The sequence below is a fragment of the Podarcis raffonei genome, chromosome 5 (assembly GCF_027172205.1).
Source record: "Podarcis raffonei isolate rPodRaf1 chromosome 5, rPodRaf1.pri, whole genome shotgun sequence".
Lineage (NCBI taxonomy): Eukaryota > Metazoa > Chordata > Lepidosauria > Squamata > Lacertidae > Podarcis > Podarcis raffonei.
This window is the reverse complement of record NC_070606.1, coordinates 81,875,327-81,902,872: the sequence shown is the minus strand read 5'-3', so window position 1 is coordinate 81,902,872 and position 27,546 is coordinate 81,875,327. Positions and strand designations below refer to the sequence as shown.

At 44.8% G+C, this 27,546-nt stretch overlaps 1 protein-coding gene across 2 annotated transcripts in view; it reads right to left on the bottom strand.

The window, feature by feature from the left end:
- The window catches only part of SCHIP1 (schwannomin interacting protein 1), a 394,604-nt gene that overhangs the window by 294,922 nt on the left and 72,136 nt on the right, over positions 1–27,546 (bottom strand). For both annotated transcript variants that reach the window (XM_053390390.1, XM_053390392.1), the window contains exons 2-4: positions 22,706–22,770; positions 19,899–19,979; positions 14,156–14,306 (exon numbers count right to left, since the gene is read on the bottom strand). In XM_053390390.1, the coding sequence (XP_053246365.1) occupies positions 14,156–14,306; positions 19,899–19,979; positions 22,706–22,770 (297 nt within the window). The remainder of the gene's footprint in view (positions 1–14,155; positions 14,307–19,898; positions 19,980–22,705; positions 22,771–27,546) is intronic.

Sequence of the window (27,546 nt, the reverse complement as noted above, 5' to 3'; positions counted from 1 at the left end):
CTCCAAAAGGCAAGGAGTCTAGCAGGCAGGCTTCCAAACCCTACCAGCTAGTTCACGCAGACCTGGTAGGTCCTTTAGCGCCCTCTTTGGGAGGAGCAAGGTACTTCATGGTTCTAATTGATTCTTTTTCCAGGTACATTCATGTGTTTATGCTCGAGCAGAAATCGCAAGCATTTCCTAGGTTCAAGGCATTCTGTGCTTGGTTGGAGAATGCTCACGGTAAACGTATTGGTTGTCTGTTTACTGATCGAGGCGGGGAATTCACTTCTCAGCAGTTTGAAGCTTTCCTGACTGAGAAGGGAATCCAGCATGATTTGTCAACGCCTAGATCGCCATGGATGAATGGGCTTGCGGAGAGAGCAAATCAAACGTTGCTGCAAGGACTAAAAACCTTGTTGCATGATGCCAACCTCCCTGAGAAGTTTTGGGGGGAGGCTCTCTCGAATTTTGTTTATACTTTTAATCGCAGACTGTCATCACCTATTGGTTGCACTCCCTATGAGAAGATGTTTGGTAAGAAACCTAACACCAAGCACATGAGAATCTTTGGTTCTGACATGTGGGTGCACACCCCACAAAGCAACAAGCTTGGGAAGCGTGGGGCACATGGTTTGTTCATGGGGTACGAAAAAGGTGCATACAGGGTATGGATGACTAACTCTAAATCCATAAAGTTCACAAGGAGTGTTGAGTACAATCCTAAGTGGGGGGAAAATGTGGGAATTTTCCAGAGTTACCCAGAGGAGGATGAAGGTGATGTGAAGAAAGCAGATCATGCTGAGAAAGCTGAGGAAACTGAGGATGAGGATGATGATGATGATGATCAGAGTTCGGATTCCAGTTCAGTGGGCGGCGCTGCTGCTGCTGTCAGTGACAGTGATGACACAGCAGACTACAAGAGCGCAAAGGCCTCAGTCAGACCATCTGATGAGTCTGACAATGAACTGGAAGAACCACTGTTCACCATTGGTCACTTTTCTCCTAAGAAGGAGGAGATGAGTCCAGAAGACTTGCGTCTGGTTCGCAGGTCTGAAAGGGCGACCAAAGGCAAACCTCCAAAGAGATTTGCTGATGAGTTTGCTAAGACGGCAACTGCTGTTCTTAGTAGCTCAGAGAAGGTGTGGGAACCTTCAAGCTTCAAAGAGGTCCAGGAATTAACCTCTAAAGATGCTGAGCCTTGGCTTAATGCCATGAAGGCTGAAATTGATTCCTTGAACAGGAACCAAACTTGGGAACTGGTACCGGTAGTCCCAGGAATGAGACTGGTTGGCAGCAAATGGGTCTTCAAGGCCAAGACAGACCAGAATGGCAAGGTTGTCAGACACAAAGCCAGATTGGTTGCCAGAGGTTTTTCACAGGTACCAGGGCAGGATTACCACGAGACCTACTCACCCACGGTCAAATATGAGAGCATTCGGCTGATGCTCAAGATCGCTGCGGAGGAGAAACTGCATGTTTCCCATCATGACATTAATACAGCTTTTTTGTACGGGATTTTGAACGAGCAGCTGTACATGCTTCCACCTGATGGAATGCAGATACAGAAGGGAATGGTCTGTAAACTGCGGAAATCCTTATATGGTCTCAAGCAGAGTGCCAGGTGTTGGAACACAAAACTCACTGAGACATTGCTCTCTCTAGGTTTTCACCAGGGCAAAGCTGATCCGTGTGTGTTTGTCAAGGAGGAGGGGCAAAACAAACTGTATTGTTTATGTTTTGTTGATGATCTTCTGATGTTTTGGAAGAATCAGGCTTTTTACCAAAGCACCCTAGCTCAGCTGAAGGAGCACTTTGACATGAAGGATCTTGGTGAGGTATCCAACTATCTTTCTCTGCAGGTGGAGAGGGACCAAGCAGGTAATTTTCTGGTACACCAAACACAGAAAATTGCTGATGTATTAACCAGGTTGAATTTGGTTGATGCAAACCCAGCAGACACACCGATGGTGACAGGTTACCAGGTAGACAGTACTGCTGAAGCGTTTTCTGACACAACGCTGTACAGATGCATTCTAGGCAAGTTGAATTTCATTGCTAGATGTTCGAGACCTGACATTGCTGTAAGCACTAACCTGCTGAGCAGACATGCTAACAATCCTACTGTTCAGGATTGGAAAGCTCTGAAGCGCATAGCCCGGTATTTGAAAGGGACTATGCACTACAGGCTGAGGTTCACCAGTCAGAAGACTGGAGGTCTTGAAATCTTTGCAGATGCAAGTTTTGGAAGTGACACCACGGATGGTACAAGCACTTCTGGAGTATGCTACATGTACAACCACTGCCTGTTTGACTGGTTGTGCAAAAAGCAGACGACAGTTAGCCTAAGTTCCTGTGAAGCAGAACTCAATGCTCTGTCATTTTCACTCATGGATTGTGAATGGTTGATGCAACTGTTTAAGGACATTGGGGTTTCTGTGAAATGTCCTATACAAGTGTATCAAGACAATAGATCTTGTTTGGCTTTGCTGAACTCGGAGAGTTGCAAGCAAAGAACCAAGTACTTGCAGATTAAGCTACATCGTGCAAGAGAGTGTATTCAGAAAGGACTCATTCAGGTGTCCTACATGCCAGGAAATGAAATTCCTGCTGATCTGTTGTCTAAGGTTGTTAACAGAGAACAACTGAAGGTTTACGCACAAAGGTTGCAATTGGGTTGAACCACAGGTACTACAGGTTACACGGAAAGGGGGAGGATGTTAGGATATTTCCGTTCCACCTTAAAAGGGAGCAGGATGTTTGTATAACAGCCTGCGTAATTTCCTGTCTCACAGGATGTTTATGTTGTAAGTTCCTTTCGTTTTCTGCTGTTTAGCCTAAGCAGTCAGAGCAGACGGTCATGTTTTCTTTGTTCTGACCAACGCCTAATAAACTGTAAATATGCATGTTCTGCTCTCATGCTTGTGCAACTTTTTGCTGTGTGAATTCTGCTGTCAGAGTGTGCACTAAGCCTGAGGCTTAGTGTCACTGAATTGCTGATATTGCCTGACTACGGGAGGTCGATGGATCGTCCGGCACCGAGCTTGGGGGCTCAGATGGACTTTATCTCCCTGGCAGTATCCCAACAGTGTATTCCGTCCGATGCCTGCTTGGCGGGAGGCCATGGCACGACCCTCGGTGACATCAGGGGTGAGCCTATAGTTGGATTAGCATCAACAGGCTCCACCTACTGTTGAATAAACCCACCTCCTATAGTCATCCAATGCCTAAGCCAATACCTTTTCACTGCTGTAATCAATAAAGTTGTGGCCTTTTCTTGCCCATTAACCTTATATCACGTGTCCTTGTGTGTTTATTTCACATAGCGGGGGTCGGGCCCTCGATCCACAATGTAAGATTATGGTGCAGAAGTAAAGGTAAAGGTAAAGGTAATTGACCCCTGGATGATTAAGTCCAGTCAAAGGTGACTATGGAGTGTGGCACTCATCTTGCTTCAGGCCAAGGGAGCTGGTGTTGATCTACAGACAGTGGCCAGTTTGAGCGTATCATGTGGCCAGCATGACTAAACTACTTCTGACACTACAGGACACCGTGACGAGTGCCAGAGGGCACAGAAGCACTGTTTACCTTCCTACTCGCACTGGTATGTTTTCGAACTGCTAGGTTGGCAGGAGCTGGGACAAAGCAAAGGGAGCTCACCCCATCTCTTATTGGCAAACACAGGAGGTTAAGTGGTTTAGAACACAGAATGGTGCAGAAGCATAGTGTAGCATGCGGCTTAAATATTTTATACATATCAGGCAGGATTCACCTAATGAGCACCTAATGATTCAATGGAAGCTGGAGTTGCACTTGAGCAATGAGGGTTCCCCCCCCTTTACCCCAAGCACCCCCTGAAATTAGCTTGGGAAAGATGAGGTGAACCCCTAGAATAGAGCTTGTGGGGGATGAGAGGGGGGATGTTCCATCTGGCAAGCTGAAATGCTTGTGCAGATATAACATTCATCCTAGAGCAATGTTGAACTCCACTACACACACACTATGGATTTTTGTGTATAGTTACATATAATTACTCCCTTCACAAAAAAGTCAGTGCACAAGTGGCTCAGACATCAGCAGGCACTTAGTGGAAGTGGTGCTTTGATGTGCGGGGGCAGTACTGGCACCCTTTTTCTAGAAAAAAAAGCAATGTGAGGAACCATTAGTGAGCACACTTTAGGTTTGGTCAGCTAACCAGCTACAAATCTGCCTAACAGTTACCTCGTCCAACCCACATTTTACCAGATTATCCACAAACATCATGTCAAAAGCCTTACTGAAATCAAGATACACTATGTCCACAGCATTCCCCTGATCCACCAAGCTCTATATAAAAAAGAAAGAAACGAGATTCATCTGACATGAGTTTTATTTGAGAAACCCATGCTGGGTCTTAGTAATCACAGCATCCTGTTTTAAGTGCTCACAGGCTGACTGTTTAATTATCTGTTCTATGACCTTTCCTGCTATCAACATCAAGCTGTCTGGTTGGTAGTCACTGTTGAATGGTTTCTTTAAATGTAAAGGTTCATCATTGTTCCACCTGATGTGTATGTCTTTAAGGGGCCAGAGCAAAATAATGAGACCCAGCTTTACAGCTGTGAAACATAGCAGGTGCTGCTGAGTTGTATTGATTAAGCTGTGTCAGCAATTGGGTGTAGTATATAAGGAGCAGCACCTAGCTCTCCCATTACCCTGGGGGATGGGTTGGTGGTTGGGTCTGGTTTGTTGTTGATGTATTTAGTGTACAAGGAGTTTTTGTTTTTGTTATTAAAACCTTGTTTAAGTTATTTTTGAGTCCCTTTTTAATGCATGGTCTCCCCAGCAAGCTCTCTGCAGCACTACCATACTGCAAATAGCCAACAGTCACCTGGGTCTTATTTCTCACACCACCCATTTTTGAAGATGGGGACAACATTTGCCTGCCTCCTGTCTGGAGGGACCTCATCTCTTCTCCAAGAATTCTCAAAGATTATAGACAGAGCCTCTGGGATTACATCCACAGGTTCCTTTAGTATTGTTGGATGCATGATATTTTAGAGGTGATTGAAATGTTCAGCCTCTCCTATGAAGCCAACAAAAAGCATTCATTTGTGCTAGCATGCTGGTGCTTACCATGCTGGTGGAAAGCATAATGCTGGTGGTCAACAAAAGAGGTTTAAAGACTGTCTCAAGGCAAATCTTAAAAAATGTAGTATAAACACTGACAACTGGGAAACACTGGCCTGCGAGTGCTCCAGTTGGAGAACAACCTTTACCAAAGGTGTCATGGGCTTTGAAGACACTTGAACTCAGGACGCAAGGGAGAAACGTGCTAAGAGGAAGGCACGCTTGGTAAATCCACACCGTGATCAACTCCCGCCCGGAAACCAATTTCCCCACTGTGGAAGGACGTGTGGATCCAGAATTGGCCTCCATAGTCACTTACGGACTCATTGTTAAAACTGTGTTTATGGAAGACAATCTTACTTGGCTATGAGTGATAGCCAAAGAAGAAAGAAGAAGAAGAAGGAGGAGGTTACCATTTCTAAAAGGTGCTGCTGCCCCACCATATGCTGCATCTATAAGCTACTGCAGAATAACCTTTGGTGCTGTGCCTTTGTATCCTAGCTGATGCACAGAGTAAAAAGCGTCTAAATGTTATGCTCACCACGTGGAGCCCTATCATGGGTAATCAGTTTGTACTGATGACCACATGGGGGCATTTAAATCAGCCTTCAGTGATTAGCTTATAAAATACAACATGTGGGTTTAGTTAGAACCCAAATTTAATACAATCCTAACTTAAGTCTTTTCCTCTATGTAGACTATAAACCAATGAAGTAAAACCTCATTTATACAAATTAGCTGGGCTCTTTATTACAATTTTTTAAAAGAAGGAAATAAAGCAGCTGGGAAAGACCCCAACATTGCATTGAGGGCTGTGCTGAGAGAGGAGGAGGAAGCAGATTAATTTAGGTTTTAAATGGTTTTGTGGAACCACAAGTTCAGTAAACATAATTACTACCTCCCCATAAATAAGTGCAATAGCTGTGTGACATGAGACTCCTTAGGAAACAAAGCCTTTGCAGATAAAAGTGCATGTTTATTGCATGCCTACAGTATGCCAATTGCTTTATAGGACCCACAAATTATGTTATAAGCTGCTTGGATCAGGATCAAAAGTTAGATGACCAGAATGATGGTGAAGAATAATTCTCTCTTTGCCTGAGTGCCACATTCACCCTTGGCCTATCTAGGTATAGTCAGCACACACTCTCACATGCATGCCTATATAGCACATAAGCAGCACATATGCACACAGCCCTACTTCTCAGCTAAATTATTGGGCGGGTTATCAATTGGATGACTAGGGAAGGAGCAACTTGAATCCTTATCTGGGTACTGCCCATGTCAGTGTGGGGCAAATGTAGGGCTCTCTCTCTCTCTCTCTCTCTCTCTCTCTCTCTCTCTCTCTCTCTCTCTCTCTGGTGGGCAGGACACATTCCCTCCCCCAGCCCTCCCAGACAACAACCTTTACCAGTCCTACTTTGCATGCTCCTAGAGAGTTTCTACCTGGGTGGAACGTGACCTTGAACTGTCAGCATGCGACAGCGGCCACACCCCAGGAACAACTTTGACTGGCCAGCTAAACCAGGTGAGGGTAGTCAGTGGGTCTTAAATCTTCAGTGAGTTAGGAACTTCCCCTGCTTGCAAAAACAGGCTCAGGTGGATTGAGCAGATGAGATCAATAATGGGGCCAACGCTCAAGAAGGCAGGAAGTGAGGGGCAGGTGGGGCTCGTCCACCTGGGAAGGCAGCCCATCTAAGAGAAGGAAAACTCTGATCCTAAACCTCTGCTGCCTTGCAGGATATCTTCAGGAGAAGAAAAGGCTAAGGAGTAAACCCTACACAAATCCAGAGTGAAGTCCCCGAGATGGTTGGATGGCTCCTTATATACCTCCTACAAGCAACTCCGGTAGCCAAGCCACCTATGGTTCTGCTTGCCTTAGGACAACATCAGTGAGGCCGTTGCAGGGGGGGGGTCTTGTCACCTGGGCAGCCCAGGACCTCCATAGACACTGCCGAGGCTTGCACCCCGAGGAGGTCATTTTGCTGCTGCTAACCCCTCAAGACAGAAGGGTGCCAAAAATAAGTTTATTATTTATTTCTTACATTTATATCCCACCTTTCCTCCACAGAGCTCAGTTTATCCCCCTCCTCATTTAATCCTCACAAGAACCGTTTGTGGTAGGTCAGGCCAACAGACTGCGACTGGTCACCCAGTGCGCTTCATGGGGATTCAAACTGTGGTTTCCCAGGTCCTAGTCCAGGAATAGGCAAACTCCAGATGTTTTGAGACTACAATTCCCATCATCCCTGACCACTGGTCCTGTTAGCTAGGGATGATGGGAGTTGTAGTCCCAAAACACCTGGAGGTCCGAGTTTGCCTATGCCTGTCCTAGTCTAACACTCCAACCACTGTACCACACTGGCTTAATGGGTAACACTTCTTTTAAAGCCTGGAAGAATGACAGAGAGGGGAGGGTGGGTGTCTGTAGCAGAAATTAGCTGGCTCTGCAGAGGTAAAATTCACATTTCTTGCTCGGCCACTTTTGTCTCTGCCTCCACCTACAACAAGCATGTAGCCCTTGGAAGGCTGCCCAAAAGGAAATATGACCTTAGGACTGAATATACTTTCCCATCCTTGAGTTTTATGACATGGTCTTTAGTAAAGTTCTAGCTAGGGAACAATGGTTAGTTTTTGTGTGTGTTAGTTTTTTACATGAGTAGTACTCTCTTATGTACATGTTACCTGTGATTAGCGTTCCTTAAAATAAACTGAAGCCAATTCTCCACTCTCATTGCAACAAAACCTGCTGCCAGGAGGAATGAGGACAAAGATGTCAGGGCTTGAGAAAATAAATGGCAGCCTTTTCCTACCATCTGCTCCTCATCAGCAAGCCAAGGGAGGGACAATGCACACCTGCAGGCAGGAGCTGAAATGCCACAGAGACAAGAAGCTTTAGCAACTGTGCCCAAAGGCTACAGAAACAAGCACACGGAAGGGAAAAAGGAAGAGCTTTAAGACTTCCTGTCCCCTTCCTGCGTCTCAAAATAGAATGCAGGTTCTCCAAAGAAGTGACCTGTCTCTTTGCATTTGACCCTGACCTTACCAACAGACTTGGTTGGACAGGAATTAGGAAGGAAAAACATCTTACTGGACAGCGGTGGCAAATTTGGTGCTAATCCACCAACTTCAGCAAGCCCACAAGTGCCTGCCTTCTTACTTTTAACCAATACAAGGGATGTAATTGCCTGTCACCTTCCTCCTCCTCCTCCTTCTCAGTGTTGGTGCTGCCACAGCAAAGAGGAGGGGAATTAGTTGGCTCTGTGTGTTAGTGACTCTGGCTCCACCTATTGCTTGGGCTCCCTGTCTTCTGCCGCACCAGTCCAAATGGACATCAGCCGCCTCTAGTACTGGACCCTCCACTGACGTGAACACATTACATATATGTAAGGAGGTCAAATAGGCAAGTATCTTCTCCCACACAGTTCTGGCTTCATTGCGCAACCCCACGTCTCCCCTCAGCTCATCTATTTTTTGTATGTTCTTTAGTATCAGTCCCTTTAATAGTGACCTCAGAACCTCAACTAGTGGAGTGTGAACAGGTTTGAGACCAGAAGCAAGGGGCGTGTGGAGAGACTGGGGAATAGTTATCCAGATGTGCTTGTCTCTGCACCCCATTAGGTATCTCTGGGTACCTTGCACCCACCACTTAGTAGGAGAGAAGGAAAAGGAAGTGAGGGCCACTGTCTGATCAGCTTACTTGAGGGGGAACTGGCCCCGATTGCAAGTTGCATTTCTGAAAGTAACTAAATGCTTCTAAGCACGCATACATTAGGTACTGATTCAAACCACAGAGAAAGTAGCAGCTGGGGTCTGTACAGTGCATTTATATCTGTCATGCAGCAATCTCTGTCTTTTTAAGAATTGCATGGCCAGATAAGGAGATATGGGGGTAAGCTCTGTCCCTCGAGTTTTGAGGGATGCTGAAAATCCCTGCAATCTGAAAGATGATTCTCACATCTTCTAAAGAATGCCTGTTAGTACTTGCCAAACACAATGTATACCTATTTTCATAATGCGTGAAGCAGGTGATGACAAGCCTCTCTGTACCTGATGCTTGGCTTACCGTATGATTTGTCTCTTACCCGTTAACAGGTGACTCTCTTTGTCTTGAAAGAACTGGGTGACACGAGCAGTTGTCTGCATGGGGAGAGCATTTCTAGCTTTTCAAAGATGACATGAATTCCCAAGTCTGAGGCATCACCTTCTATAGCAAAGATTGCATCAGTTTTGTCTGAGCATAGGCAGTGCCTCCAAAAATGTTTTATATATGTCTGCACAGTGGGACACTATTGCTGATTTATCAGGTGGAAGAGCTTAGGAGAGAGAGGGGGGGGGGAGAGAGAAGCAGCAGATTGTCTGAAGGCAAGCAGCTTTACAGAAAACCTGATCTAACCCTATTGCTGTTTGGAGGCTAAGAAACAGATACTAAATCACTGCTGCTCCTTTATTTCTATTTTATTTTTTTGGAAGATGTACAAGCAACACATCACCAGAGGGAACATCCCTATCACTCTAGATAACGCACCAGTGATCAAATGACTGATTGCATGTCGGCCACATCATATTGGCTAGGGGGAAATTCAATTTTAGTAGCTCTCCCCAGCTCATGAAACCCTAATAGCCTTTAAAAACTCTTATAAAAACCACCCAAATGAAAGCTGTGATATGGCTGACTAGCACACAAGTCAGCCCACTGAATTATGACTTGGAGCCACTGATTTCAAGGGATTAAGGAAGAAGCTGATCAACACGGTTGTCATGATTCTCCTAGTACCTTTGGAGTTATTTTTCTCAGCAGGTGACTGAGACCACATGGAAGTAAGCAACTGGACGATCCCAACTCTACAATTCTGTGATTTTATGATTCTATGAATCATAGGATCATACAATTGTAGAGTTGGAAGGGACCCCGGCAGTCATCTAGTTCCCTGCAATGCAGGAATCTTAACTAAAGCATCCCTGACAGATAGCCATCCAACCTCTTCTTAAAAGCCTCCAATGAAAGAGAGTCCGCCACCCTCTGGGGGAGACCATTCCACTGTCTGAAGCAGATATAGGGGAACTTCCAGCTGTTGTTGGATTCTAGCACTACCCATGTTCAGGGATGATGATTGATGCTGGAGTCCAGCAACATCTGGAGGGACACAGGTTCCCCATCCCTGGCTGAGAGATGCTAGGCAGACAACCCAGCACTCTCTTCTCCCATAGTCTGGAAGTTCACTGCATAGACTTGAGCCATCAGAATAAGCTACCCCACAGATGCCACAGAGGCAGGTGTGGATATGGAATGTAAGTGGGGCCTGCATAAAAGGTTGTAGTTCGAAGTGCTCCTGTTCACTGTTCCAGTCAGCCAGCCATGCCTTCTTCTGTGAGACTCCATCCCTCAACAGCAGAGGCGGTTTTGGGGTGGCACGACTGGTGTGGTTGCACTGGAAGCCATGCTGCAGGGTGCACCACAACAATGCTGCAGAAAGGAGTGAGAGAGGCAGGGGGTGCCAAATTTCAGCATCGTACTGGGTGGTAATGAAATTTGAGAGCCCAAATTCGTCACTGCCAACAGATAGTTTCATGACCTATGAGTATGCTCAGTCTTCATGTGGGCGTTTTGAGGGTTTCTTCCCCACTAAACATTTCCCCCCCTAGTGTTTTGGGTTTGTTTGTTTGTTTGTTTGTTTGTTGTACTACTGGAGACACTGAGATTCCCTCCCACCCCAGCCTCCTGATATCTCCCTGTTGCATTGTTGTTTTGGCTTCCTAAGCATTGGCACTCAGATCTGAACATCAAAAATAGTGAGAATGAATGGGCAAGTAGAAAGTGGAGCAAGAGAGATAACCGGGGGCGGGGGAGTGTACAAATCTTTTCACCATAGTCTACCTAGAGGTAGCTAGGAAGGTAATATCCAGGGGCCCTAATATCACAAAAAGCTATCATGAAATTTCAACATGCAAGAATTTTAGAAGCACATGTGTAACATATACATTTGAAATTAAAAATTTGAAATTAAAAAAATCACCCTCTGAAGGCATTGGTAAAATTCCAGTTGGTGTTAATAGCTGTGAGTTGAGCCCTTTGTCATTGCCAGTGTTAACTGATTCTTACTACAGTCAAAGCCAAGCTGTTCCTGAGTGGTAGAAGAGAGACCTCTTGTGGCTTTTAAAAAAATAGCACAGTCTAATATATACCAATGCATTTAAAGCACCCCAATTTTATTTAAGCAGAAAGAGGCTTAAATAGATTTTACAGAGTACAAAATTGTGATCTTTTTAAAAATAACAACAACAACAACAACAACAACAATAATAATAATAATAATAATAATAATAATAATTATTGCAGGAGGAAATAAATAGAAGAAGATAGTGATAGTTATGGTTAAACAGGCCCTAATTTTATAAAAGAAGAGCATGGCATAACATTTGATGCAATGTGGAAGGAAACATTATAACTCATCCCCTGAAGACTGGCATGGAACAGTCAGCTGAGATGTTCCCTCTGGCAAAACCCTTAAACTGCACCGGCTAAATGACCTGTTCCTTTCTATTTGAGGTAGCCACCGCAGCAAACTGCAAACTATTGGTTATCCTTTCAGCACCATAGACAGCAGTCCCACTTGCAAGCCACTCTAGCCTTGCAAGTATCCTGCCACGCTCATCTCTGCTGAAATCCCCCTTCCAGGCCCTTTCCCAAACACTCGCTATGACTTCTGTTCCACATCTATCTATCTATATCATCTATCTATCTATCTTCTGTACCAGGAAGAGGTCAACTTATCTAGGCTCCCTTCCTTTCCCCCAACTTCAATACATGCACAGCCACGATGACTTCCTGCTCCTTCCTATGGGCCATAGTTTGGTGGTAGATTATCTGCTTTGCATGCAGAAGGGTCCCAGGTTCAATCCCCGGCATCTCTAAGTGAGGTTGAGAGAGAACCTTGCTGGGAACCCTGTAGAAGTTGCTGCCAGTCAGTGTACACAATACTGAGGTAGGTGGACCAGTGGCCTGACACAGTATAAGGCAGACCCCTGTGTCCCCTATGGTGTAAGGAACTCTGAAAGAGTCAGTAGATTCCCAGTGGAAACTGCCAAAAATCCAAGATGGTTCCTCCAAACATTGCATTCCATAGTTCATTGAATCCAGTTCAACTCCATTGAACTCCATAGTTCAATGAATCTAAGGCAAGAGATGCATTTTTGTCTTGGTGTGAGAGATACTATGATCTGAAACTGGGATAGGGTATCACATTGCCACCCAGCTGCAACAGAGGGACAAGTGAGACATCTGACCTGCCCTACAGTACCTTTATGAAACAACTGGTCCCCAAATGTACTGATTTTCCTCTTCCTTTTCAGATTGTATCTTTCAACCTTAGAACCAAGGGAAGTCAACCTGTGGCCTTTCATATATTTGTATTATTTGTACTTGCCTCCAAGTAGCTCAAGGTGGTGTACTTCTCCTTCCCATTTTATCCTCGTAGCAACCCTGTGGCATAGCCTAGGCTGAGAGACTGTGACTGGCCTAACATCACCCAGGGAACTTTATGGCTGAGTAGGGATTTGAGCCCTGGTCTGCCGGGTCCTAGTCCGACACTAAATCACTGCACCAAGCAAGCTCTTGTTGTTGCACTCAAATTCCCTGAGGAATAGCCATGCTGGCTGGGGATGGTGGGAGTTGGAGTCTAAAAGCATTTGGAGGGCCCCTGGCCAGCTTACTAGCCATTATTTTAAATGGAGAAACCCCCCAAAAGCTGTGATAGAAAGGCAGTATAAAATGCAGGAAATGAAATACGTACATAAATAAAACTGCTATCTTTTCAGCTATACCTCGAATATCCTTGCTGTAAGTAAAACATTCACCTCTACATAGAGACACAGGAGAGCCACAGAAACATAGGGGACCACAAGGGTCAACTAGTCCAACCCCCTGCAATGCACAGTGGCGTAGCGTGGGGGGTGCAGGGGGGCCCGGCCGCACCGGGCGCAACATCTGGGGGTTAGGGTTAGGGGGCGCAAATCCATGGGTTAGGGGGTGCAAATTACTTGCCTTGCCCTGGGTGCTGACAACCCACGCTACGCCACTGGCAATGCAGGAATCTTTTGCCCAACGTGGGGCTTCAACCCATGAACCTGAGATTAAGAGTTTCATACTCTACCAACTCAGCTAAGTGAGAGGACATGCAGTAAAACAAGCCTGTGAACTGTAATCACATAACCTTCCCAGATTCAGGGGACTGAGATGTCACTATCAGGAACACCGTGGGCAAGTAAGGTTAATGCCTTCGCTTTTGAGCCACACTCTCCTAAAGATTGGTCCATTTACATGGCTATGAGGCTTAGTTTTGAAAAGTTCCTGGGGATGTGGGTGCAGCTGAGGAGTATAGATGCATACATTACATGTAGTTTTACCCTTAGACAGAATAGTCTAAGTAACATTGTTTAAAGCTGGTTCCCACATTACCATCTGGGCATATGGTTTCCAAATAATATAAGTTAGTATTAGTTCGTATTGCCACTATGGTCCCATGTTCACAAGCAGCTGCTTCCAATAGAGGTTTTGCATTTGACCTTCAGTTCATTCCCAAGAAATATCCCTCCATTCTTTTGTAAATAGTGGAAGGGTTTTTTCCCTCCCAGATAATTTGATCACAGCAGAAAGTCACTGAGGAGAAACAAAGCTGCCTTTGCATGCGCTGCAATGGGAACCCAAAGCTTAAAGAGATCTATCTCACCAGAGTCTGGATAGTCACGGCATAAATAAATGCAAATCTAACAGTTATTTTCCAGACTGAAACAGAGGTAAGCACAATAAACAAACAACAGGAACACACCAAGCATATCCACATTCCCTGTTCTCATGCTTCTGCAACTAGTTCAAAGCTCAAACGTGATGCTAGACTTTGCAAAATCCTCAGGCAGAGCAAAGAGCTACCAGAGTCATCTGAGAGCTAACATACAATGAGAAATGGCCTGGAAACACAAAGAGATTCTTGACAGTATTTCTGAGCAGTGATATTAGCAAATATATATATATATTAGCAAAACAACATTTGAAGGGGGAAACTTTACTTACAGGGGTGCTGCCATCTGAAAAGGTGTTCATACTGATTGAGCTGCTCATCTTGTCAGATGACAAGGAAGGAGGTGATGGACTGCGCTTCTCCAGATGCTCCTGGCTCTGTAAATCTTGACGCTGTAGATATTCACGCCATGCTCTCTGAATGCTGTATGTAATTTGAAACATGGGTGAATAGAGAAACCTCTTATATATGCGAGCACTACTGAAATATTTCCCTCCAATGGGGGCCTGATAGAAGGTAATCTCGCAGAGCCAGAGTGAAATTTTGCACAGTGTTGGAATTTAAATGAAAATCTTTTCAAATCTCTCTTTTGAAATTGGACTTTCAAATGTATGCTTTTCCAAAAACATAGGGTACAAACCCAGCCCCAACCACAGCCTGCTTGTTTCTTTTCAAGGGAAGAGCTGTGCACAGTTACCTGCAGTAAGTCTCACTGAACTCAATGGGGCTTACTTAAAAAAAGATTTATACAGTGGTACCTCGGGTTAAGAACTTAATTCATTCTGGAGGTCCGTTCTTAAGCTGAAACCTGAGGTACCACTTTAGCTAATGGGGCCTCCCGCCACCGCACAATTTCTGTTCTCATCCTAAAGCAAAGTTCTTAACCCGAGGTACTATTTCTGGGTTAGCAGAGTCTGTAACCTGAAGCGTCTGTAACCCGAGGTACCACTGTATAGGATTGTGTTGCTTGTCTAGTTTATGAAGTTTTAAAACAATAATGTAAAGTATCAACTTCAGTGGCGTGGGGGGGAATTCTTCATAGGGGAGCAGTTAGGGCCAGAGGCACCAACTTTCAAGGATGATTTGAGGGGGGGCACCAATGTTATGTGCGTGAGCATTGCACCTCCCTCCCTAAGCCAGGCAGAAGCTTCCCAGGCTTTGGGAAGGAGGCACTAGGCTGTAATACTTTAATACTCTAATTTGCCAGGAACATTTAGGGGACTAGCCTTGATCCCTTAGTCCACTGACCACGCACCACTGATCAACTTGTCAATTTCTACACGAAATCTAACAGACAGAATTTGGCACATTGAAGGGTGGGGGAAAGCAAATTAGGAAGAGCAGGAACTTGAATTTAGACACCTCTGACTTATTCGCTTCTCTCCACCAACCAACCCCACCCCCCATCCTTCTTAAGCTTTACATTTAGCCAGTGGTGGTTGGTGGTAGGGAGTAGAATGGCTCACCTGGTTTCCCAACATGAGGTCAGAGGGTCAAGAGGGTTAGCATGGTGCAGCCACAGTAGCAGAACCAAAGCAGCGCTTCTGATCCTGCACCTGCACCAACCTCCCCTCCCTCTCATCTCAGTTACCAGCAGCAACCTTCGCACTGGGAAGCCAGGTAAGCAATGCTGCTCCACTCCAGCCCCACTTGTGCCCACACAAGGGTACCCAGGCAGAAATGAGGACAGGGTTTGTGCCCCTTTCAAAGCGGTGCAGAAAAGGAAATTTCAGCAACTGTAGCTTTTGCAATAAGTTACACCTGCCGATATTTCCTCTTCTGCACAGCTATTAGAGGTGCACAATGTCAGGAGTGCGTGCAGGACCCGGGCCCTGTGACTGGTAGGGCCTCGCAGGACTTGGGCCTTCCTGAGTTTGGCCTGGAAGGGCAAGGTACGGCCACACAGGTGAAGACTCGTAGCACCTGGTTGTATATAAGACCAGTATTTCCCTCTGGCTCTTTGCCACAGCAACACACTACCCACCTAGCTGTCCTTTGGCTTCCTGACTCCTGGTATCCTGACTCTTGGACCCTTGGCTTCCTGACTCTTGGTTTCCTGACTCTTGGTTTCCTGACTCTTGGCTTCCTGACCCCTGGACTGCTGACCCTGGACTGCTGATTCCTGCTTCCCGACCTCTATCCTGGTCCCGACGTACCAAGCCAGGACTCCGACTGCCTGTAACCTGGACTGTGACACACAAGTCCATTCCATATTTTGCTATCTGGTTACCCAATCCTACCCACTTACCTACACACACACACACACACACACACACACACACACTGCTTTTCTAAAAAGAGTACAAAGCAACTTGATTTGTTTTAGATTAAGGGGGGAACCCCCAATACAATCTTATTTAATACATAGACATAAGCACAGATGCATTAATGTGTTAATTAGCTCACCAATGCCAAGGTGTCTGTTATCAGCAACAATGATTTTGTGAATGGCCCCTGTTAATAATGCAATTATCGCCATCTAGGCGTTATATATTTTATTTCCCTCTGACCTCAGTGCTCACAGCCCCCCCCAACATGTGAATACACAACCATAACTTGGGATAACACTTCAGACATCTGATGAATAGAATGTAGTCAATGAAAGTGTATCCCATAATAAATACGTTAGTCTTTACAGAACCACAAGACTCTTTGTTGTTTTTGCTGAAATAAACTGGCAACACAGCTACTCTGGAACCAGAGGAATATGCAACACAGACCATGGAAAATATATGCATTTGCTACATTTTGATATGCACAATCTTAAAACAGGTTTCCAATACAGTCTTTAAAAAAAGGGGGGGGTATTGAGAAGGTGCTCGGTTACAACTATGTGTTTGACACCAGGTGGCAGTGTAATATCAAATAAATTAGCTTTCAAATTAGAATAGTTAACTCAGATAAAATTTGCTCATTAGAAGAATGTCTGTATAAATCCCATTTGGCACCTGTATTGGGTTTGAAATTGTTTCTATGTCTGTTTATATTATTGATGCTTATATTGTTAAATTGCTTTGGGTTGTTTTGAGGGAAGTGATTCATACACAAACAAAATCCCAGACAACAACTCCTTGAGATTCTGGTCAAATCTACAATTTCTTGTGTCAATTCTTTATTTTATTTTCTATATACTTCGGAACTCTTTTTAATCCTCCTCCTCCTCCTCTTTGGCATATACAGGCTAAGCACCTAAGCTCTTTACTCCACAAAGGCCAATATATTTTGCATCATCCCGAGTTCTTAGTAAAAACACAACACAAAACCAAACACTATTTTTTTGTTGGGAGCCACCCAGAGTGTCTGGGGCAACCCAGTCAGATGGGCGGCATATAAATAAATTATTAGTACTAGTATTATAGGAAGGAAGGAATATAACCTGTTTTCTACCTTTAGAGAATAAACCATGTGTTACTTCCATTTAGTGATGGGTGAGCTCCTTCCATTTAAACTGGAAATTTAAACTCCCATCATCCCAAACTTAGCAGGACCAGTGGGCAGGGATGGGAACTGTAATCCGAAAACAGCTGGAGATCCAAGTTTGGGAAAGCCAGGTCTATTTGCAGGCTTCCCACAGGCATCTGGTGGACCACAGTGAGGACTAGATGCTGGACCAGATGGGTTTTTGGTCTGATCTTCTGGGGTTCTTATGCGTAAGTATTGCAGTGCACAACTATATATGCATCAACGATAAACTGATTTTTTCAGTACGGAGAAGGCACTCAGTTAAAGAGAAGAAAAGTAAAGGCAGTTACATTTCTAAAATGGGATCTAGAATTTTCACATCCGCACCACTTGCTTCTATCCAAACCCTACTTAAACTCTTCGTATTCTTTCATCTACCTACAATCTGCTTCACTAAAAGGCATACACTTGGTTTTAATTTGAAATCTTCATGTCCCATAAATATTCTAGTAGTATTTTAACGTTCGCTAAATTGCTTGAGCTTGAGCTTTTTGATCTGAAGGTTGGATTCAGTTTAGTAATGGAAAAGGTTACCTAGGAAAAGTAATCTTTGGCAAGTCTTACAGAGTCAAATTGAGGCTCAGACTACAGGCCAGAGGCCAGTTAAGCCAGAGTGGGGAAACTCACACACCCCCCAACACACACACACTGATGTTGCTGGACTCCAGCTCCCATCATCCCTCACCATTGGCCCTGCTGGTCAGTGCTGCTGGGATTTGGAGTCCAGTAACTTCTGGAGTGTCACATGTTTCCCACTCCTGGCTTAAGCACCCATCTGTTCTCTCCCTTCCAGCTGGGAAGATGAAGACCTATTTTTTAGAGCAAAAGTTCATGAGCGGGGAAGATGCTAAATGCTCTCCGAAGGAACAAAGGAAACTGCCTTGCCCCAAATCAAGCCATTGGCCCATCAAGCAGCATTGTCTACTCTTGACTAGCAGAAGCTAACCAGGGTTTTTGAGAAGTGTCTTTCCCAGCTCTACCTAAAGATGCTGAGGACTGAACCTTGAATCTGCACATGTAAAGCCTGTGCTCTGTCCCTGAGTTATGGCTCAACCTGTGGCTTATCTGCTTCTGATTTAGCAGCTTTTTTGAGAGTTGCATCCCCAGATACAATCAATTCTGCCACCCTGCACATTGCTAATCAGTGTGCTGGAGCATCTGAGAAGGGAGGGGATGAAAACCTTTTTACCTTCCCTACCACTGCTAAAATGAAAGGGAGGGAGTGTATTCTGGGGACTGGGAGAAAAGGCTTCCGGGGGCAGATGAGAGCATAGTCAGCCAGTAACTTATAAAACACCCAAAAAGAGGTCAAAGGAGGACACAGATTTGCATCAAAATTGCATATGCTAATTTACATATACAGCTGCAGTTAGAAATGTAGATCTGTGTGCCTGCTCATTTTGCCATTCAGGTGATAACTGGCTTCTCTGAAAAGCTGGTTATAAATACACATCATCACAGAAGTGCCTTGCCAGGTGGGGTGGGGTTTCTATGCTAGCTTCCCAATAGGTGGATCACTGCTGCTTACCAGGAAGAGGAGAGGAAAGGGTGGCATGGCAGGGAGGTCAACATGCTGGAAACACATTGGCAAGAGTGCCAGATTGGCTCCACTGGTGTGTTTGCACCACACTGACCTCAATCGCTTGCGGCAACAGATGAGAAGTTTGCATAGTGGCTCCACCCCACCTGGGGAGCTGCTTCTGTATCCTAATTCAAAGTGCTGGTGTTGACCTATAAAGCCTTAAACAGCTGAGGACCTACCCAGACCCTGAAATCATTCTCTGAGGCCCTTCTTCATTTGCCTCCTCTTCAAGAGGTCTGGAGAGTGGCAACACGAGAACGGACATTTTCTGCAATGGCTCCCCATTTGTGGCGCTTTCATTATACACATTTAGGCATGAGATGAAAGCATTCTTCTTTGGATGTTTGACATCTGATGCCCTTTTAAATGTGTTGTGGTTGCTGGCCCGCCCCCTTATTTTCCTTATGTATTTTGTGTAATTTTATGTTGTGAACCACCCTGAGATCTATGGATGAAGGGCGGCATACAAATTTAATAAATAAAAATAAAATAAAATCACTTCAGGGCCCCTGCTCTACATTCTTATGCAACTTTTTATTTACACTGGCCTCTTTTGCATCTGACCACCATAGAGAAGCTTTCAGATAATGTAACATCAGCCTCTCAGCAGCCACAAAACACTTGGGATCCACCATCAATACCTATCTTCTTTTTTGTAACACGCTGACTCTCTTCCATTTTCCCTCGGAATTCATAACCAGCAAACAAAATGTACCATGCAAAACTTCCTCTGTGGCTTTTGTACTGCATTTGCACTCCACAGTAATTTTCAGTTTATATGATTTAAAGGGATCAAATATGCTCTTGTTACCTTTTCCTGTTAGATTAATCCTCACCTTACGTGTAAGGAAGAAGAATGAAGACACTTAAAAATCAAAGGCAATCAGCCAAATAAAGCATCTCCCTAGAGCTCTGGCAATGTTGCTGCATTTCTAAAGCAAACATAAAAGAGTAGACTTCATATCACTTACACTTTCACTTTGGATTCCAAGGGCTGTAAATTAATGTGATATTTCTCAATATTATTCTCCACATCCATAGCGAGCTGGTGGCTGTAAAAGAGAGGTTATCCATTAAAATCTATTTCACCATGACATTTGTAAAGTCTCCAAGTACATAGATCCATTTAAAAGAGAACATGCTTACTCTGAAATGGGTCTCCTTTGGAGAAGACGCAGGGGCTGATGAGGAAAGTGTTGCTGGAGATCTTAAGGCCAGGCTGCCCTCAAATGCTGCCAAAAACAGCATAGTGGGCAGTTTAGCATTTACCTTTGCTTGGACTTCCTTTCTTGATGTTTCTGATGCTGCTGGTTCTTCCAGCACCACATTCTTCAAGCTGAAAACAACCATACCTCTTCTTATGCAATTGATGTGCTTTGTGAAACTGTACAAAAATTAACCAAGGTTGGGTCCTGAAACCCAAGGTTGCTGGGCCAGATTTCTGTACCTTTCACTTTTGCGGGCCAACTTTGACAGATGGGCGGAACCACCCACCTGCCAATCAGCTGCCACCATAATGACATCAGGAGATAGACACCTTACAAACTTCAAAATCAGCTGAGTGGCACTAGAAGCACACCATAAAGGTGTGGGGCAAGTAACGGTGGTTTGTGGGAAATTGTGCAGGCCTAATGAGCCTAATGAGAGGTCCAGAAGTTTCCCACCAATGCCTTAACCCTTGCAATTATCGCTCATGCAACAGTACTTGGTAGATCAGTAGGGACAGGGTTGGTGCTGTGGTCTAAACCACTGGGCCTCTTGGGCTTGCCGATCAGAAGGTTGGTGGTTTGAATCTCCACAACAGAGTGAGCTCCCGTTGCTCTGTCCCAGCTCCTGTCAACATAGCAGTTCGAAAGCATGCCAGTGCAAGTAGATAAATAGGTATTGCTGTGGCGAGAAGGTAACAAGTGTTTCCATGCGCCCTGCTTTCCGTCACAGTGTTCTGTTGTGCCAGAAGTGGTTTAGTCATGCTGGCCACATGACCCAGAAAGCTGTCTGTGGACAAACACCGGCTCCCTCGGCCTGAAAAGCGAGATGAGCGCCGCACCCCATAGTCACCTTTGACTGTACTTAACCATCCAGGGGTCCTCTACCTTACCTTTACCTTACTTGGTAGATCATTATCATCATCAGTTCTCTCTTTGCTCTGACCTCTCCTTTAATCCTTACTCTGGCTCCTTTTCCCAATTCCATGTAAGTTCTTCATCCTTGCCTTCAAAAGCCTTCATAGCTTTGCTTTCTTTCATTGGTCTGCTTGCATTTTGAAATACTTCCCTATGTGTGACCTTTGCTCGCCAAGTTCCCACAGACGCCTGAAGATCTCCTGCTACCTCAAAAGGATTCACCCTTTCTCCTTTGTTGTTCCTTATGCTTCCCACAATACCTCCATTGGTATATCACTTCTATTATTTCCTTCAGGTCCCTCCTCAAAATCCTTTGGCACCATCCTGTTTTGGGACTACAACTCCCATCATCCCTAGCTAACAGGAACAGTGGTCAGGGATGGTGGGAATTGTACTCCCAAAACAGCTGGAGGGCCAAGTTTGGCCATGCCTGCTCTACTCCATATACCCTACTGCAGCGCGCTCCCATCCTGTCCAATCTTTGCGAGCTTGTAGACACATTTCCCAAGAAAATAAGTACAAGGTAGCAGTTGGGCTTGAGCCCCAGATACTACCCTCCCTAAAGCACTTCAAAATACACATTTCTGAGAAGGAAAGTTGGTGATGCTAAAGGAAACACCCACCACCCACCCACTTCCCAAGGCAAAAAACAAACAAACTGAAACAGGCAAATCACCCCCTCCCCAAACAGGCACCCCCTAAATATGTCCCCCAAAGACTCTCCAGCCCCTGCCAGTTCCCCAAACTTACCACTCAAGAGCACTGTTATTTTTGCATTCCCTATATTCTCTTTTTATTTATTTTTCAAGCAGTCCAGGCAGCTGGGCAGCAAAACATTGACTTCCAGATGCCCTGCCTTCTTGCTTTCCTTCCCAAAGAAGAATACCTCTGGGCCACATGTACATGGTATTTTAATATTTTGTTTGATGTCTTCATACGCTTGACACAATCCCCCACCCACTTCCAGATCTTGAAACAAAGAAAGAGAGATAATTTCTACAAGTAAATTAAAAATTGAAAGGAAAGCAATGGAAGAAAGTAGGGCAGCTAGAGAGGGCTATTCTTTATTTTCCTGAAAGCCTAGCCACTGCCCAAAGCTTTTTAAAAAAGAGAGAGCAAAAGATAAAGTCCATAAGGGCAAGAGGCCTCGGGCCACTATGGGAGGTGACAAGGGGTGCTGTGGTGCCTAAATATATGTAACTGAAATAATTGGCGATTCTTGCCCCTTATATTCTTGCCTTCATTTCCCCTCCTTTCCTCCACTGACTCCCTTCTATTAATGTATAGGTTGTAAGAGGGATCTGTCCTCTTATACCTTATAAAAGGCGACACCTAGATGATGCTACATAAAGGATCTATAAACATGCAGATAGATGGAGACACAGATGCTCATTTTAGAATTATATTAAAAATAAAGCAAGATGCTTAAAACCAAATGAATTCCTATCCCACTGATTTGACTAACAGCATGATGCTTGTCTATTCAGAAGTAATTCTTGTTGAGTTCAGTGGGGATTCCTCCCAGGAAAATGGGTGTAGGATTACAACAAAACTTTAGCTGAGCGATCTCATTAAAGCTGAACAAACCTAAAAGTCTCCATTAAAATCTACACAAGGTTTTTATGTGGTGGCAATCCAAATATGTTAGTACTTACTTTTCAAGCAAATATTTCCCATCACTAATTTGCTCCAATATATGTTGCAGCTTTTTGAGTTCTTCCTGTAGTGGGACAAAAATAAAAGATGCCAATGTATTAATTTGATGTACTTGGTATTTGTCTTGAAGCAAGACACTGTAGCTCTCAGGATAACCGAATGCCTATACGAACCTGCAAGCAGAATGAGTGCAACAGCAATCTCTTCATATTTGATTCCCAACACCTGATATATAGAGTTATACCCCCTCTGATGCTGCAGACAATATAGCCATCACAACTAGTATCGACCCTATTTCCACGACTGTACTTTGTTTGAACTTTAATTTGTTGCAACATGTCCTGGGACCTGCTGGTAAATGGCAGGTAATGATGATGGTGATACAGACAGCATTATCATCCTCCTTGCCTCTCATGCAAAGGCTGCTGATTCCAGCTGCAACCTTTGCTGGTGGGAGAGGAAAGCTGTAGATCTAAAAGGGATTGGACAAATTCATGGACAACAGGTCTATCTGCCTGTTAGTCATGACGGTGACCCACATGCATGTCACTTGCTGAAGACGAAGAGTAAGAAAATATTATTAGTTCCATGTCCCGCTTATTGGCTTTGTGAAGGCTACCCTGTGAAGACTCAATGGACATTTGGTACAATCCAGCAGGGCTCCTCTTGTGCTCAGGTTAAGTGGATTGCCCCATCCGGTTAATATGAGATACAGCTGGAGAAAAGGGTCGCCTACATGATGCCCATTAATTGGGGTGGGGAGGGCAAAGGTGGTGCAGTGAGGCAAAGATGAGGCAGAGGAAAGGGAAGGCAAAGAAAAGCCAAGCAAAGTCTGTGGCAAAGATTATTAATAGCAGGACAAGAGTCCCCTGGCCTAACAAGAAAAGCAGAGGGATAAAACATATAAATAGGCTCTGCCCTTGATATGAAAAGCAATTACCTGTCCCTGAGAAATGCATCTTTCTGTGTGAAGGGACCTTTGCTGACATGCTTTTCATTAACAGGTTCTAGACTCAGATTTAACACAATAAAAAGTTATTCAGGCAAAAACAAACAAACCACAAAAGGCTCAAAGAACCCAGATAAGACTAGAAAACAAACACATCATCTCTAACTTAATATATCCCGCCATTCTGTACTGTGCATCAATCCTGTACTAATTTAACATGAAGTGGACTTGAAGGCAATTTAAGAAGCTGAGGCATTGCTTCACGTCTTCCTTTAGCTCATTAGTTTTAGAATGTAATGTAAAGACAAAGGCCAATCGGAGCTAAGTGAGGCTCAGGGTGAATTGCTTGCCAGTTTGCAAGGTAAAAAACCCTCAAAGTTGACAAGGTTAAGATCATTCTAAAAACAAAAGGAGGAAATGTGCATTGTATATTGAGCCAAAGCTGACCTGGGAATAAATCTGGGAATAGAAATAAAGTTTTGGAATTGTTGGCAAGGAGACCCATAGCTCAAACATACCTGTGTTCTGCATTCTCAGATAAAGGGCCAGTTTAGGGCTGAGTCAAAGGTCACCTAATACTGGAGCTACTCCTTTAACATCTGTAAAAGTAAAGGTACCTCTGACCATTAGGTCCAGTTGTGGACGACTCTGGGGTTGCAGGATCTCACCCCGTTGCGGGATTCGAACCGCTGATCTTCTGATCGGCAAGCCCCAGGCTCAGTGATTTAGACCACAGCGCCACCCACATCTGTAGAAAATACTAAAAATCAATGGGCTGGTTGCAGCACATGTTATTGTTGCTGCTGACAGATGAATGAGTATCAGGGTGAGGGCCTTCTCAGTGCTGGCCCCCATTTGGAATTCCATTCCCAGGGGGATATTATGGCATGTTGCAGTTGATTTTAAAGTAAATTCTGAAGGTACCGTACTTTTCGCACCATTACACTCAGTTTTTTTCGCCTAAAAGGTAAAGGGAAATGTGTGTGCGTGTTATGGAGCAAATGCAGGCAGGAGGAACCGCTCTTGCTGGCTGTTCGGCAGCCTCTCTTCCTCCGCTTGGCTGGCTGAGAAGCCGGCAACAGCTGAGCAACAGCTGAGTGTCGGGAGACAGCCTCTCTTCCTCCTGTCTGCCTGCTCTATGGCTTTTTGGCGAGGTGGGAGAAGGGAGGCAGCTAGGAAGCCAGCAAGAGCTGCACGCAGTGTGTAAAAGCCAAGGTGGGAAAAGGGAGACAGCCTCTCTTTCTCCTGTCTGCCTCCTCTATGGCTTTTTGGCGAGGTGGGCACTCGGAAGCTGGCAAGAGCTGCGCGCAGCGTGTAAAAGCCAAGGTGGGGAAAGGGAGACAGCCTCTCTTTCTCAGTGTCTGCCTGCTCTATGGCTCTCCCTTACACAAATGTAAGCGGCTCTTACTCTGCTTTCTTTACAATGAGCCGGAAGGAGGGACAAAGAGGGCATCCCCTTCCGTCCCTCCCCCAGCACCTCACCGGTAAATTCAAACAAAGCGGCTTACAAGGCTCGTGTCCCTGAGTCTCCTCCTCCTCTTTTTGCTCCGGTTCGAGGCAAGGCAGCTCCACAAATGTGAGTTCCCCCTCTCTCTTCCTTCCCTCCCTCCCTCCCTCTTCCAACTTCAAAAAATATTGGGGGGACAGCCAGGTAAGCCCCACTCACATACCACAATGGGGGATGGGGGATGACTCCCTCAAATATTTAATGGGGGGGTGAAGGCACCTAGGCCCATAGGAGTTGGCTGCTTTGCCTAGGACAAATGTGAGCTCTCCATCTCTCTTCCCTCCCTCCCTCCCTCCCTCCCTCCTTCTTCCAACTTCAATAAAATATTGGGGGGGGCAGGTACAGGTAAGCCCCATCTCACAGACTGCAATGATCTCAAGACAAAGTGCATGCACACTGGTACCTTATATGAATGGCAATGCCCATCAGCATGGGGGGATGATGACTCCCTCAAATATTTAATGGGGGGGTGAAGGCACCTAGGCCTATAGGAGTTGGCTGCTTTGCCTAGGACAAGTGTGAGCTCCCCCCCCCTTCCTTCATCACTGTATTGGAGATATCATACATTACTGACAGTTCCTTCATTCACGTGGTTACAAAACATGGATCCACATGGATCCTCAGGATTTTTGCACTGGGTCACCCCAAATTCACCATCAGATCACATAGCATGTCCATGGCTACAGCATGCACCAAAAAAATCAAGCACCCACTGTTGCCTGGGGCCGCAGTGGTGCAAAAACGTGGTTACAAAGTACGGATCCACGTGGATCCTCAGGATTTTTGCATTGGGCTACCCCAAACTCACCGTCAGATCACATGTCTGTGGCCACAGCATGAACCACAAAAATCACACATCCACTGTTTCATTTAGAATATTTTTTTTCTTGTTTTCCTCCTCTAAAAACTATGTGCGTGTTATGGTTGGGAGCGTGTTATAGAGCGAAAAATACGGTATTTCATTCCAGTGTGCCTTTGGTGGAAGTACCGTGCTTGAGGTTTTAGGTTCATGATTTTTAGCCTAATGCACACCTGGCCTCCTGCCAGTGGCTTTGCTGTGATCACCAGGAGGGAGCTTGACCAGGAATCTGAACCCACATCTTACTCTGTCCAACATTCTATCCACTCCTGTGCTGCTCCTTGGTTAACTGAGGTTTACCAACTTTTGCCAATTTCCCTCTCCCTCCTGCCTACTCCAGTTCTACCTTCTGCACTGTTCCAGAGAGTTGTGGACCCATCTGGAAGACTGTGGGAGCAGCACAGGGGTGGGGGAGGGAATCCAAAAAAGTCACCCCCCAAAAAAAGTGGCTTACTTGGTGACCCTGCTTGTGTGTGTTCACCATGCCAACCTTCCCAATGCTTTGCCTCTATCCTCTTCTTCCCAGTAAGCAACAGTAACCCATCTGCTGGGAAGCTAGCAAAGCAGTTCTGCACCACCTAGGGAGCCACTTCCTCCAGCTGCAGGATCTCTGCAGTGGCTCAAAAGACATCTGTTGACAGAATGAGCCTTTTCATCTGCAGAAGGCAAAGCCTGGACCCAAGCCAATGAGACTGCAAAGTTACAGTGTTCTGAAAGTTCCTAGATGGACCTTCTACCACACACACAAAAAATAGTCTTAGGTTCCTGCTGTGGGGAAGCAGAATTTTCAGAAATTAAAAATGGACACTGCATCACAGTCAGTTACAGATTTACTAATGATGCAACTTTCATTTCCCATCAACTTGGAAACACTGATCAATACTTCAACAATGTATCAGGTATAAAGTAGATTTGTCAAGATGCGTTAAAAAATGTCTTCCAACTTCTCATTTTCTGAACGACGCACCCCCTAACCACTTCATCAAATGGCTGAAATGTTGCAAGATGATTTTAAACACTTACCGTTGCAGACCAATTTAAAAGCCATTTGGAGGAGCCCAGTCATTAAACTCATCTTCCATTTCCAGATTTCCTCAAAAATAGTTTCTCCTTTTTGACATGTGTAAAACTCAGAAAACTCCCCAAGTTTTCCTGAAAAATTACTTGCCTATAGTACTTGATTCTAAAAGATAACCTTTTTCATTTTCCAAAGCACTCCAGCGGTCAATTTTGTTTTCAGTGTATCCCAAAGCAACATAAGGTAATTTAGAATGTGGAAACAATTTACAATTGACTTTATATATAGCCAAGGGTGACAAAACCTACATGACTTACATAAATCATTTTGTGCATGTGTTTGACATCATTTTATATTAACCTAGGGGTAAAGACTTAGTAAAAAACAACAACAACCCTTTCTAAAAAATGTCTGCAACATTTTTTGGACCATTCAATCATTCGATTAAATATTATTGGCTTTTTTTTATGGAAAGCTGTAATAGGACAACTACAAAAGGGGCTAGTA